Genomic DNA, 16,272 nt, shown 5'->3' with positions numbered 1-16,272 from the left:
ACTTATGAATTGTGTTTTGATACAAAGCTGGGAAGGTTTTTTGGGTTGTTGAAATATTTTTATTGAGCCTCTTTTATAGGTAAGTAGGTAAAGTGGCTATCTCACGACACACCTAGGCCTTTAGTAGGCCCATTGAGAACAGTAATGAAATTTAGATAACTCTAAGGCTCCCAGTGAATGAAATTATTATATATAACCCGCGCTCTTTAAGGTTAAGTTTTTTTATGTAGTTTTCCGTGATTGTAAATCTCCTAATGTAAGTCTTACTACTAAATTCTTAAATTAATTATGAGTCCTCATTTTTTGGTCGACAACGTTAAAAAAAGTTTAATTTCTGAATGCGAGTTACTATCAGTTCCAAATCAATGTACACAAAATTGTTTTTTAACAAAAGTCGACACAGTTGGCATCGAGGGCGATACGCTAATCTTCTAATTGTACCCTTACAACATTTTGCACAGAGTTTAATGGTTTTTCTCTTTTAACATAGCCTCACAAACTACCAAAGTCATATTAACCAAACAGTGTGAAAATGGCTAATATCAAATACATAAAAATCACGCTCAACCCCAACAAAAAGATACTATTAGTAACGCGCAAAAGAAACATGTTAGAAGCATTATAGTTTTCTGTAAGAATGGTACGGAAGGGCTGCATGCCCTTCGGTATACAATAGGACAATGGACACGGTACCGCTCATTTTTGGTGAAATCCCATATCTGACCAACTACTACAACTACTCCACCAATTATTTTTACGAGTCATCTCATCAAAAAAGTGGTCGAAATCAGACTATAACTTTTTAAGCCCGCAGATACTAGATATGAGAATCTCAATGCCTATGGTTGATTTAATACCAAAAAATTTTTAGAAATTTTAATGAAGTTCGGAGGGCATTTCCTAATAATGATATACATAGCATGACACCATCAACTAAATACGCGGGATAAAATCGGATTACTACTTCCTTTAGCTCCCACATACCATTCCGGTTGACTTTATACAAAATATATCGCTCAACATGTAAGATATCTTAGCAAAATAAAAAAAAAAACCTATAAACTTGGATAATTTATAGTGATTGTAGTGAATTGGTTCATGAACTACCCCGGGTTCCACATACAAGGTATGTCCTAAAAATAACCGAACTTTTTGGGTATAGAATAAAATACACATATTAACTAGTAAAGTTATTGTTTATAATCAAAATAGGTCTTCTGACGCATGCGCAATAGTGTTACGACTTTTTCTTGGTGGAGAAAACAATAAAACACCTTGCAATAACCCTTTATTTTTGTTTTCTGTAAGTTACTACAATTTATTTTAAGTCTTAAGTTCTAAAAATAAAAAAAAAACATAAAATTTGTAATTATTGTATTATTTTCAGTTGTCATTTGCACGAGACAAAATAGTAAAACTGATCTAAAATATGCTAAATAAAACTTGGTAGCTTTGAAGATGGCGGCTATAATAAGGTATCCTCACACTCGCTTGTGGGAATTTAACTTGATAATTTTATTGTTGCTTTTGCATGCCTTTTTTTTTTAAAAGAGAGCAGAAGCGAGAGGAGAAATGGCGATTCGAAGACAACTATTTTTATGTCAATTAAAGAAATCTTCTTCAGCACCTCGGTTACGACTGCTTCAATGGATGGGATATCATCATAAAATACTCCTTTCATGTTGAAAATATAAAAAGTTACATCCGTTTTTTCATCAAAAACTCGTTCACTTTTTTTGGTCTTCATTTAGTTCACGTGGCACAAAACGTGCACAGACAATTCTTTTACCCAAATCTTCATTCAAAATTCTCCAAATATTGTTTTTACTCGTATTTAATCCCTCAGCCAGCATTCTTGTAGTAACATTTATAACAATTCAGCACGATTAGTAGCTTCTGGACGACCTAGCCTTTGGTCGTGATTTAAATGTTCTCATGATCCTTTTTAAATCATGCAAACCATATATAAACTTCAGTAGAGACTCATACAATCATAACCACAAACTTTTTTCATCACTTCGTATATTTCTACGATGTGTTTTGTTTGTCAAGTGTTTATGAAATTTTGATATCTACTATAACTATAATATGTGTCATCCGATTTAGATGAAGTTAGATGCTTTTGAAAGAGGACAAATTGTATATATTATATGCTGTAAATTTTTAATAGTTAGCCCTGAATGGTAAATGATTGAAATATGTATAAAGTTCTGTTACCTTGTAGTACAATTACTTGATATTGTATACCATTTTTGTATTGTGATTTTCCTTTTACTTTAAATAAGGCTCGATGTGGCGATTAACTCTAATTTGTCCTTAAATTTCTTCCACTTGCTCACTTTCTTGAGGTAGCTTTTGTACGATGTGGCTAACACATTTCTTTCCTCCCTTATAGTTTTAAATATCAATTTTATTTAAGGATCACCAAACACATATACAAAAGAGGAAATAAAGAACGACACCTTGGAACAATGGCAAGTTCGCTTGGAGCAAGGACGACACGGCAGATGGACGGCCAGGCCGATCCGAAACATAAAAGAATGGTCTAACAGGAAACATGGGGATCTATATAAAATCGGAAAAGTCGAAGAGCCTTCCTGTATATACAAAGACACGCGCTGGCAAACGCAGCGAAATAGGATCCACACTTTGGTCGGCCGCCTAAATGTGGATAACATCATAACTGTCATGCTTCAAAACAAGGAAAACTGGAAGAACGTAAAAATTATATAGAAAAGGTACTACGGATTAAAAAACGGTATCTGGACGCAAGTAATGACATGTAAGCCTTAAAACGAGAAATATGGAACGCCACCCTGAAGTAATGCGAAAGCGGTTCCAGGGTGGGCGACGGTTCCTTAGCGGAGAGTTTTTTCGTGACCTGCAAGTCACACATACCGTTGCTGTGACGACACAATGACGATGCGGAAGGCAATTTTCTCAACCTCTTCCAAAAAAAAAGAAAAAAAAATACATAAATGTGCTTTCGATATTTTTAGCTATATGTAAAATAAAGTTAAATTAGTTGCACAATTTACAATTTAATTATGAATGGACAGAGTATAATGATCTCTAATTATTCAATTCATCTTCGAAATGAATAGCTGATTAGATTAAAATATCGGAAAATTTCTTTAAATGTCAAATATGTACATAAAAATACCCGAACCAAAAAGCAAACAAAAATTTAAGGGAACAAGTAAGGATGAGCTAAGTGCGGGTGTAACCGAACATTTTATACTCTTGCAACTTACAAGTGTCAAAGCAGGGAAAATACCTTCAGATGTTAGGAAAACTTTATATTAAACAAGTAAGGAAGAACTAAGTTCGGATGTAACCGAACATTTTACACTCTCACAAAGTCAAATGGTATACTCGCTTAAGATTTCTTTTATATGGTCGAGTAAAAAGTTCGTTCGGTTTTTATTTAAGAGATGGCGTTATTGTCCATAGTACTAGTGTTACGTGTCGTATTATACGTCATACTATACGGCGCTGAAAACGTGTTTATTCGCGCTAAAAGGTTGTCTTTGATAGTTTTTCGATGGATTGACTCAGTACGTTGTGAGCGCTCGTCAAAGAGAAAATTCGCTATATATATATTCTGCCAATAACTGGACCGCTTGAAGGCAGCACTCATCCAGAAGAGGCCATCTTTGATCAACAGAGGCCAAATTGTGTTCCATCAGGACAACGCCAGGCCACACACGTCTTTGGTGATGCGCCAGAAGCTCCGGGAGCTCGTATGGGAGGTCCTAATGCAACCACCTTATAGGCCGGACCTGGCACCAAGTGATTACCATCTTTTCCTGTCCATGGTGAACGCGCTTAATGGTGAGAAGTTGGCCTCAAGAGAGGCCTGTGAAAATTCCCAGTTTTTTGCCAATAGGGACGCAGCCTTCTACGAGAGGGGTATAATGAAGCTAGCATCTCGTTGGCAATAAGTTTACGAACAAAACAGCGCTTATTTGACTTAAATCGGACAAATGTACACAAAGTTGTCATCTTTTGAAAAATCAATAAAAACCGAACGAACTTTTTACTTGACCAATATTTTAATAATTAAAAGTAGGAACTGTCGCCTCAGTTATTTACTGACAACACCATTTATAATATGAATTTCAATTATATATCTTACACATTGACCGATATTTTCGGTAAAAAATCAACATATTCAGTACCTAGGGGCTTGAACAGTTTTGGTTCAATTTAGACAATTTTTGGTCACAAGGTGGCATACTTTAAACATATTATTCACCCAAAGTTTTATCCCGATACAATCATTGTTGGAATTTAAAATGGTGTTATATAAGAAGAAGTGATTGTAATCCGATTTCACCTTTTTTCGCGCCATAACATAGAAATATAAGAAGAGTGTTTTGTACCGAATTTGGTTGAAATCGGTTAAGCAGATCCCAAGATATGGGTTTACACCTATAAGTGAGAGGTGCCACGCCAAAGTCATCTCATACCATCTCAGAGATAAAATTAAATGTCTCTGGCGTGTTTAGTGCTTAATTTATCACGCTTTTAGTAGTTTTAAACAGTACCGTTATATGGGGAGTGGGCGGCGTTGTCACCCGATTTCACCCATTTTCACACTGTCGATAGAGGTGGCAGTGGTCCGATTACGCTCATCTGCAATGCCAACCGTCTCACGGTACCAAGAAATTTGTGTACCCGATTGGTATTAGGTGATACAAACAAAACTATTATACTCTGTAGCAACATGTTGCGAGAGTATAAAAATGTTGCGAAACAATTAAGCATTTATTATTCGACGAAATCGTAAATGGATTACAATCAAATTTGGTATTTTATTAAGTTATATTATAGATCCCAGACTCATTTAGTTATATTTTACTTCGCGCCAGCTAAAATTGTATTAAAATCATCATCATATGAGATATATGAGATATAATATGAAAACGTCAAGTTTAGAATCGCAATTCATTATTTTAGGGATATAAGGTTTGGACCAAAGTCTAGACCAATTTCATTCACATTCCCACACAACTTTTAGGAAAACTTGTTCATTTAATTTTATTAAAGTATCACACAATTTGTTAGGTGAAAAGTCGGGAATTATTATACAGGGTATTGGGGACAGGGAAAGGGATGGGCTGATTGAGTTAATTTTGACCTTGGTAAGGTATTCTTGAGAGCATATTTTTAAGCAATTTTATAAATATATAACACATTGAGCGACATGTTCGCTATAAGTTTTGGGAGTTGGATAATTCATAGACTAAATTCACATATTTTCGGTATTAAACTACAGAATATCCAATATTAATCAGTTAATTTTGCTAAGATACCATACCTGTACAGATTCTATCGCGACACCTGTCCGAACTGTCCAGCGTGTACAGAGTGTATAGAAGATTCTGAACAGGTATTATTTTACTGCCCTCGCTTCGTAATTATAAGGGAAAAACTAAAAACTACACTCGGTGGTAGTTTTACGGTAGCAAATTTGACGACACTCATGTGTCTGTCCACTAAAAACTGGAAAACTGTCAGCGAAGCGGCAGCCTCAATCATGACAAAACATCAGTCCGTACCATAGAAGAGACTTAAGTGTCTTATCACTCCCACGAACTAATACTTAAGCAGGTGCTTCCGTGGGAGGGATATGCGATGGGAGTAGGTTAAGTTCAGCGGATTAAAGTTCCGCACTTCGATGCTTTCCACTACTTAAAAACAAACAAAAAAAAAACACCCCTGCAGACATCACACCATGCTGACCACCCACACATACACATCACATCACACTACCACTTTCACAACCCAACACTCAAAAGGGACTAACACAAGACCAGAGCCCCATCTTTTCGTTCGCATTTCGAGCAGTATAGACGTCCGCAACTTTCGCCCGAGTATTAATCGGAAGCCTTTATATATCTTTTACATATTTTTGCAATAAATCGGTACAATAAATTTTGAATTGTGTGTCCGCTTTATTTTAAGTGCTAAAGTTCAAAAAAGGTGAGTCTAGAAGTTAAGAAAATATATCTTAATTTTATTAAGATAGCTCACATATTGGCCGATATATGCGGTATGAAGTAAACTGGAATTTCGAAAATTATTCAATAAGGTAGTATATGGGAGCTAAGGGAAGGATTGACTCGATTCAATCCATTTTTGACATCCATGCATACTATTTTATTATCAGAAAGAGACCACCTCCGAAATAATATATCTCACAGATCGACCGTTATTTCTGGTAAAAAGTTAGCACCAGCCACTGGGGTCCCCATATTCGGGGATTATTAATTGTTCGACTTAATATGGTATACTTCAAAGGCACTATTTGTGCAAAGTTAAGTCCCAATATATTCTTTGGTATTTGATTTGTATACTGGAAAGTGTAAGAATTATATGGAATTTAAAGTTATGCTATATGGAAAGTTAATTTTCCCCTTTTCGCACTGAATGTGAATGTTAAAATAATCCTATACTTCGACAAAATTTGGTAGGTCGAAATTGCTCAAGTAGTTCCGGGGATATATGATTTCACCTAAATGTCGTCCAATTTAGACATCGGCTGCTATAAAACCCCCTTGTACCATCCCGGATGTAAAGCTTAATGTCTCTGACGCATTTAGTAATTGACTTATCTCACTTTTAGCAGTCTTTAGCAAAACCGTTATATGGGAAGTAGCCGATGTTATCATTCGCTTTCATCCATTTTCACACTGTCGAAAGAGGATAAAAAATTTTTATTCTGTGCAAATTTGGGTCAAATAGCTCGAATGGCTTAGGAGACATATACATTAAACTAATTAGGGGCGGGACCACGTTCACTTTTAAAATTTTTTCAACCATAGATGCTTCTCCCTAATGCAATTCTCTACACCAAATTACATGTTTATATCTTAATTTAGTGCTTAGTTATGGCATTTCATAGGTTTTCGATTAATGGTGTTCTGTGGGCGTAACATTGGTTCGATTATACCCATCTACAATATAAAACTTCTTATGGTGCCAAGGAACATGTGTGCCAAGATACATCAAGATATCTTAATTTTTACGCAAGTTACAGCATGCACGGACGGACGGACGAACAGACAGACAGACATCCGAATTTCAACTCGTCTCGTCATCCTGATCATTTATATACAATATATATTTAACTCGATTATTTTTAGGTGATACAAACAATCGTTAGGTGAACAAAATTATTATACTCTGTAGCAACATGTTGCAAGAGTTTAAAAATACCAACAATTCTCAAATCGATTGGTCTCAATTATTCCTTTCGTAGATGTACAAAGCCAGGTCATCTAGTAATCTAATAAAGGACTTTCCAATAGAAAGATCTCGTAATGCTACGAAATCCTTGCAGTATTCGTAAATAATCATAATAAAACTCTAATCAAATAAACTCAGGAATAAATTTAATTAACAACTACTATTCGTTTCTAACAATGTATAGCAAACTATTATAATCTCAAAACTAAAACAACACTTTGTAATACAAATCTCTTCTTTTCAGACAATCCAACAAATGAAACTCATTTCTGTCCAAGCAATGCAATAAATGTGAAAAGCTCACACAAAAGCAAAATATTAACCGTTTATACATACATACATACTTTCTCGTACATACAAACTTTTCAAAGACTTCACACGCTCAGCGAAAACTTATCAAAGCTTGTATTACGAAACGAAAAAGATCTGGATAATTTTTCATAAGATATACTAGAAATACGCAGCATTACTGAGGAACAAAATGTCGAACGTAAGTCACAAGGATTTTGAAAGCATTTTATTCATGTTAAGTAAAATTTCGAAACAGTAAGATAGTGAAATTTTAGAACTGACGAAATTATTGACAACTTTCTTCGTATTATTATTTGACCGTCGCCTTGAATATGCAATAGGTAGCGTCTTCGATTCGGTAAGCGTAAGAGAGTAGCGAATCAAACACATTGTACCAGTTCAATGTTCAAAAAGACTGACAGCACTGAAAAATAACTGTCGAAAATTCCTTTTGTGAATTGGATCAATTGTTTGAAAACCCTGAGCTATTTGATATTTCAAAAAAAAAAAATACTTTCGAGTTCTTATGCCTTATATTTTTAGATTTAGACATTTAAATCATAATAAATTTTGTGTATCATTTTGATAGTAATTGTGAATAAAAGATATGACGTTTATACCATATTAGTGAGGTTTCCTCATACTCTCTTGAATCGAACCCAACTCGCCACTTTGTTGTTGCTTTTACATATACATTTTTTATAACCAGAACAGTGTTCAAAAATAGCGAACAGAGAAAAGATGAAGCGATGATAGCTTTTGTATGATATTACTCTCTCCAACTGTTGAATAGAAATTTCCCAACGCCCAATTTCCAATTCCCAATTTATCCTGATGACGACTGGGCCATAAAAGTTCATTTCTAACAGTCCATGGGACAGATAAAAATTATAAATCAGTAGTTCTTGCAGTGGAGAGTAAATATAATATATGGTAAAACCCTTCAACCTTAATATATTTAACCTTAATGACAGCTCCAAGGCATTAGGCAGTCTCACAGAGACACTTCACCACTTATCCCAAATGCATTAACGCTGTAGTTAGTCCTTTTAAGGCAATTTTAAATATACCAACACTCATACATACGCTAAAATTTCATAAATAACTGTAAAAATACAGCTTTCGGTCTCAACTATTTTTAATGAATAATTTATCAAATGTTTCTCTAGTTGGCTCCGCCTCCAAATCAATTCTAACTCAATTGTAGTCTATATCCTTATAATCCCCATCATTACATGATGTACATATGTATATGTATATAACATTATTCCTTTTTCCAATTACAATAATCCGATTGCTCAATGCCATTGCCAATTTCCTGCTATCGCACACTTACAAATGCCTAGTTACTCTACATGGATGAAACGAATTGCAATGGCATCTACGCATCCAAAGTCAATAGTACGGCAGCACCACTAACAACAACAACATCAAACAACAATAACATAACTAACTGCAACGAAAGCAGCAACAATATTAAGCATTCAACCAACAATATTATGAGCGCTACTAACAACAGCAACAACAATAGCAACGTTAACAGCAATAGCAGCAGTAACATCATAAATAACGCTAGCACAAATAATATCAACAACATCAACATCATGAATATAGCTGCCTCGACTGTGGCAATGACAGCCGCGGTAGCCAACGCCAACGTCAACGCTGCCGGCACCAGCACCGGCCTCACGTCAGCCACACTACCCACATCCGTCTCCAACGAGGATCTAAGTCAGAGTCTATCCGAGTACACGGATGCAGATGAAAGCATATCAGCGCCGACCGAGTTTCTGGCTGAGGTGAGTATACATGTGTAGGTATGTAGATTATTAACATAAGAAGTTAAGAATAGCGCGTAGATGATAAAAAGTGCAGAGGAGCTGAATGCCGAAGTGCCTTCAGGCTTACAATTTGTTCTACTGTCTGCCAAGTCTATTCACTGCGCTAAATATTCGCGTAGCTGCCAATTGCCCTCTGCCACTTGGCAATTGACTAGCTTCAATAAGGGCAAAAGAAAAATTATAATACCCTTCCCAGAGACATTTTTTATAGCATAAAAAAGTATAAAAAATCTGTATCATGATTTGTTCAATGGCAGATACACTTTCTTTTGAGATTGTAGCGATGGCTTGGATAATAACCCAATTGCCAAATTTCATAAAGATACCTTGTCAAATTACTCTCTCTCTCTCACACGTTTCATGCCCAAAACATTCGAGAAAATTGAATGGCATAAACTGATTGATATGCCAATACCTCTGCACTTTCCCTAATAGTGATTCGGCGATGTTCAACAACAATTCACTCCCTTGAGACAAAGTTGACCCACTGAATGCCGAAGTCAATATTTCAAGTGCCTTGGAGCACTTTTTTCCCATTTTTAACGCAAAATTTAATACATATTCTTTGATCCATTTCTTTCAAAAGTCAAAAAACATGACTAACCATTTCTGTTGTCAAATCAAACTGCTAATTTTGTTGTTGTAGCGGCAGAATTCTGCCGAGTTGACAGTCCTTGGCCGGATAAAAATCCGGGTCCGTTCCGGTAACGTAGACCCGACTGTCACGGGAACGGCGTCTAATGCAAGCACATGATAATCATATGTGTCTGATTATAACAAAAACAAAATATCGATTATCGAATGTACATATCCCGTGAAAATGCAAAGATCATATGTACTTTGCATTCATAGCAAAATCTGTTTAATGGAGTTTAGTTATTAAACGTGACAAAAAGGAAAATATGTTGGATAAATAAGAAATGTAATGACTTAAGAAGACCTTCCCTTATAAAAAAACGCTCTCCATCTGTGATCTTTTTTACAATGGGCTCTTTTTAAAATTTTAAACGAACTTACAGATTAAATAAGTTTTACTTCAAGTCCGAAGTGCAATCGAAACTTTGCCGATCCTTAATTAGAAAACTTTATTGTTCTATGCTTTGGCATTTCTAGCTGGCTTTCTTCGAGATATTTGAAAACTACTTGTTATCAACAATGCATCTAGTGCCGCATATACTGTTAACCTTAATATCGTCAATACCCTGGCAAGGGACCATCGTATTTGAATATCTGGCGAGTATGGTAAGACCTAGCATTTCTTGTTTACTTCGATGCAGATATTATATAATGTTTGTCAGCAAACTATGATTGCCCCACCTAACTTTAAGGCAAGCCCTAACCTGCTAATATAAGAGCTCAAAGTCAAAGAATCTATTATAAAGGTTAATGAAATATAGATATTTAATTTTTGAAACCATGCTCTAAAATGGAACCTCCCATATATTAGTTATTTTGGTAGTTGCGAACTCGAAGAGAATGAGAAAAGATTATATGACTTTTCATATATCAAACACAGTACTGGACAGACATAGAATGCCTATCTACAAGAAGCATATTGGAAAGTAAATTCATCGATGAATTATAAAGTGGTTTAAATACAAAGATTAGCTGTAACACCAGAAGTATTAAGACCACATTGCACTCTATCAATTGGCTCTGTTTAACGCCTGATTTAATTTTCTTGGTTTTAATATTGTACATATATAAAAATACAGTGGAACCAATTTTTATTCTCCTTAAAATTAGTATAAAATTAGTATAACAAATATATAGCTAATTTCAAATGGATATGCATAATGGAAAATTAACTTTATTTTTGACATACTCTCTATTTACAGTTTCTCTCAGCGGTGATGCTTAAAGATTACAAAAAAGCCTTGAAATACTGCAAACTGAGTAAGTTCTATTTGAATATTATAATATGTTGAAATACTTACAAACCAAAACTTTTAATTAACTCGTAAACTTTCCCAAACAACAACTATCTCTACACCTGTCGCAACTGTCACCAATCTATTTAACAGTTTTACAATACGAGCCAAACAACGCAACAGCCAAAGAATTTTACCCGCTTATAATCGAAAAGTTACGAGGTAAGTTGCCCAAGTTCATACCGACAGCACCAAAGTAAAATACGAAACAATGACACCGTTATTGAATTAGAAACTCCACTTTATTTTCTGTTAAAAATATACTTGTATAACACAAATAGACGCAGCGGCCAGCGACAGTGATGAGAATTACAATAAATCGTCTTCACCCGAGCCAGTTTTAGAATTGCAATCCTCGGATCCATCAGCAGGTGAAAGTGATGAGGCGGCTTTTGAAGACCAACCGATCGGTATTATTGATAATGGCATTGATGAGTATGGATTGGAAGAGGACAATTGCCACTCTTTAGATGCTTCAAATAGCCACGAACTGAATGTGAGTAGTGAAAGCGGCAGTAGTGATTCCGCGGCTGGTAGTTTAAGTGAATCGATGGATGACGATGTCGAAGGAGAAGAAGTCGATGACGAGGATATTGATGGAATTGATGACGATGATGTTGAGGATGAAGATGAAGACGACGACGATGATGACGAAGTGGAAGATGTCATTAGCAGCAGCGGTGATGACTTGCCAATCGATGATCCGAATTCGATTGAGGCTGCAGCGGGTACCGGCAACAATTCACTTTCGTCGCGTAATTCATCTAGTGGCTGTGGCGGTAGCGGACGCAGTCGAAGCGACAACACAACGCACTCATACTCCAGTTTACTGCTGGAAGAGGAGGACGATATAGTGCCGATTAATTTGAAATTTACCAAAGAGCTGTCATCGCCCGATTTGGATGTCAGCAATGGTGGGTAGCGCCTGTTTTTTTTTTTTTTTTAAGATTTTTATTTTAATCTTTGTCGTTGCTTGCGCTGTAGGCAACAAATTACCATCAACATCATGTAGCGACTCGGAATCACCAACGGAACCGCTAACACAACGGCTCGTCGCCATTTTGCGCTCAAAGTGTGGTGTGTCCAGCGCTGGTGACAACTATTGAAGGCAGTGAAAGCGAAACACAAACAAAACGCATTTGCAAACTGCATAGTTATCAGGAAAATACTAACAAAATGTAGAGTTGAATATACATATGTATATATGTACTTCACTCACTTGTATCTATTTAAGCGTTATATAATATATGTACTTGTAGTTTAATATATGTATATATTCATCTATTTATTTATTTACTGGAATACAAGATAACTAAAATCATATACAACATGTCAATACAGCCATCTATCTTTGAAAAAATGTGCGAGTGTGTGTGTATTTAAAATTGAGCAAACATGTATTATATGTATGCAGTGTATAAGTATGTACTTAACAACTGAAAAGTTGATTTTCTTGATTATCAGCTAATATTTATCAATCATAACCACTGGCGTTTTCCATTAAAACTTGCCAATCACTCTCAAATTCACTCAAAGATTGAGCTTTGAGAAATTGTTTAAGAATAATGCTCAAAAAAGCGTAAAATATTAAAAGAAAACCATATAAGATGATCTAGTCACACTCAAAATACGTATACTTTTCTATATACATGCATATATAAACAATATTTGATAAACTTTATATAAATATATTTACTTAGATACTACTATTATTAAAAACCGCTATTAGATTTTGAAACTCTTTTCGTTGAGAGATCTGAGATCTGAAAACATCGGTAAACCAGTTGGTTCACCTTAAAGCTCGAATTTTTGTACAAAAATTATTAAAATCGTAAATTTTAACGAAAAAAGTTTCAAAATTTCTCAGCCAACACTCTTTATCAGTGACCTATAAATTTATATACTCTTTTGCATAATAGTCTAGTAACTAGTAAAAAATACCTAGTGCAGAGAACTGACTCATATTATTGTATAAATAAGAGTTTAGATCACAAGAAAGGTGGACTTCTAAAGGATTTTATATGCATGCTTTAGATTTAGGTTGTATACTAGCGAATTTGATAAATTAATACATTAAATATTTATTTAGTCTATGTACACATATATATTATTAAAAGTACATAATAGGCAAAATATTGTCGCATAAAAATATATTCAATATTCACTTAGATTTAGACGAATATGTTGAATTTCATTTTGAAAAATCGTTCACCGAAACAAAAGACGAAATCCGAAATATCAAACAAAGGAACTCCTATAGAAGAGCTATCTTGTTAACACTAAGATGGCTATTTAGGGAGAACCACTCATCCAGTTTTACTTCAAGGAAGGTTTAAAAATCCCAACAGAAACAGAAAACAGAAAAGAAAATTAAAAAAAAAAATCCTGAAAAATCTGTAAACATTCAAATAACATTCATATGAGCTAAAGTAAAGTCCACTATATGAATGGGGCTATATGAAATAAAAATTGTATGAAATTTGACGGACCTTAGTACTTAAAAAAGGAGAAGGTGAAAACAATTTTGCGCAGTTTTTATTGATATTTGAAAAAAAGTATAATGTATTATCTCATTTCCGGGCTAAAAGATCGGCCAAGGAAGAGTATGGTTTGTAATAGTGTATTTTTAATAACATAATAGCTTAAGAATTCTTCATTTTTTCAGTGAGCATACTGGTTTTCATGTCTCAAGAAAGAGTCACTAAAACAAAATGATGTTTTTAGAACCGTAAAACATTTAATCAATGCGTGATTTTATTAAATATAATTTTTTTGAATGTTTGAAGTAATGCTCGAAGTAGTTATAGTATGTTGCAACTTATTTTAAATGTTTAAGTAAAAAAAAAAGTTAAGTTGTAATAACCGGTTTGGGAAAATATTTTTTTAGAAATGTAGCCACCTGTTGAAAACTTTTTGTTCAATAAACTGAACAGAATAATTCAATGTTTATAAGATGATCTTCAATGTATAGATCTCATAATTAATACAAAATGTATTGAAACTAAATTAGACAGAAGTAGAAGTAATAGAACATTTTTTCGAAATACTTCCTGAAAGTGAATGTCGGCAACATCGATTTTAAGGTTCACTTTTTTCACAAATTTTTTAATTATACATTAGTTATAGATCCAGTCAAACATTGCTGTAGCTATGGTATACATTATGGTATACATAATGGTACTATTATAATAAACTATTCAATACAGTGAAAGTATTATTTACGAATAAAGTCGAAAACGTTATTGCCGATAAAAGAATACAAGGGATTGTAATTAAGGTTTAATTTTGAAAAAGTTTGATACAAATATTTGTCAATGAAAAAAATTATTTTTAAAAATTTGAACGGAAAATTGCTAGCAAGCCAAAAGCGACGAAACTTATTTATAGACATAGCGAAAGCCAAACAAATGGTAAATGTAGCCTTCTAAAGACTGGTCTGCTGCAACAGGACCATTTCTCCATCAGAATTTTCAGGCAAAATGGGTGCTTCAAAAATATTTCCGGTCATCTTTTTTTTAAGCAAACATTAATTCCACCAAGACCAGTTTAGCAGTTTACCCCGGACAAAAAGTGGCACATAATTTTTATATATATGGATATATATAACTGTCGATGCATACCAAGAAGTTCGTTCACCGAAGTTTAACAAAATTAAACCATTTAAAAATACGTAGAATATGTGATTGGTTAGACGATAGGCAAGTACTATATTTGTATTGATTAGAAGGTACTAAACGAACATATCGTACAAAGAAAAGTATATAATTTTGCTAAATTAATTAGAATGACAGTTTACAAATCGAAAATCTATTTCATAAGCATTAAATCACAAACTGAACTACCATATACTACATACTTGATTATATCTAATAAATAGTTAATAATCATAATCATAAATGAGTAAATAATAGAACTGATGGTACTTATATATTATCATAAACATTAAAATGAACACTTGAAATTATCACAAACATTCAACAATTAATTCATATTTATGTATGTTGTCTTACAAATATTTTTTTTTGCAATACAATATAAGTATATAATATAATATATATGAATCCACAATATAATTTTTGAAAATACCTATTATCACCACTTAAATACCTATTTAAAATTCGAGTATACATAACTGGTTTAAAATTGCAAATATTTCAAAAACATTATTGAATTGGAAAGAAAGAGGAAAACACAAACACTCGTAAAAGTAAGCTAACATTATAAAGACTTCATTATTAGAGAGACTTTAAACTACGAAGATGATGGATTGTTGCATATTAATTTTCAAGTGCATATATAATATACATACCATGTAAGTATATATAAGTTATTATCATAACTATTTACTATTTATACTAATCTATATACTCAATTTAGGTGCGTGTATTAACATAACATAAAGTATGTATGTAAATGTATTTATTATGTGGTATGTATTTATATGTAGTTTTACTGTACATTTGTTTGTTAATAACAATGTTATATATCAAAGAAAATATTAATATTAACATTCGGATGAGAAAAAAGTATGGAAGGAACTTTTCTGAAACTTGACACATAGATACATATATACTTATAACATGTAAAACACAAACGCATACATATTTCGTATAAACCAAATAAAAAATATATCAAACAATATTTCGTAAACATGCAAAGAAAGCAGGAATAATTGAGTTTTTCATTAATTTCCGGAACAGGTACGATTTATAAAAGTCTTATTTATTGTTCATATGTATGAAAAATAAGCTCACAAAAATTGAGATCTCCCAGTTGTGAAGGAAAGCCAAAAATATAGACTAGTTTAAATCATATTGGTCCTAAGGGCCATGCAAGATGTTTTAACTCGCAAGACTGTTTTAACTGACACCTGAACAGTTTATAAGAAAGAACTGAAACGGTCCGACTCCATCTTCTTCCATAGAACTAGGACAGAAGCACCTTGCAGACAATTA

At 33.8% G+C, this 16,272-nt stretch overlaps 1 protein-coding gene across 2 annotated transcripts in view; it reads left to right on the top strand.

Moving 5' to 3' along the window:
• Positions 1 to 15,989, top strand: part of LOC106618971 (uncharacterized protein DDB_G0288805) — a 47,773-nt gene extending 31,784 nt beyond the window's left edge. The window contains exons 2-7 of one of the 2 annotated variants that reach the window (XM_036378406.2): positions 7,499 to 7,744; positions 8,892 to 9,344; positions 11,225 to 11,282; positions 11,411 to 11,479; positions 11,599 to 12,231; positions 12,302 to 15,989. In XM_036378406.2, coding sequence (XP_036234299.2) covers positions 7,736 to 7,744; positions 8,892 to 9,344; positions 11,225 to 11,282; positions 11,411 to 11,479; positions 11,599 to 12,231; positions 12,302 to 12,423 — 1,344 coding nt within the window. In that variant the 5' untranslated portion in view covers positions 7,499 to 7,735 and the 3' untranslated portion in view covers positions 12,424 to 15,989. The remainder of the gene's footprint in view (positions 1 to 7,498; positions 7,745 to 8,891; positions 9,345 to 11,224; positions 11,283 to 11,410; positions 11,480 to 11,598; positions 12,232 to 12,301) is intronic. The other variant, XM_070105436.1, reaches the window with a different exon arrangement.
• The last annotated feature ends 283 nt before the right edge of the window (positions 15,990 to 16,272 follow it).

The sequence above is a fragment of the Bactrocera oleae genome, chromosome 2 (genome assembly GCF_042242935.1).
Source record: "Bactrocera oleae isolate idBacOlea1 chromosome 2, idBacOlea1, whole genome shotgun sequence".
Taxonomy (NCBI): domain Eukaryota; kingdom Metazoa; phylum Arthropoda; class Insecta; order Diptera; family Tephritidae; genus Bactrocera; species Bactrocera oleae.
The sequence above is the reverse complement of the archived record's forward strand: the minus strand, read 5'-3'. Positions and strand labels throughout refer to the sequence as shown.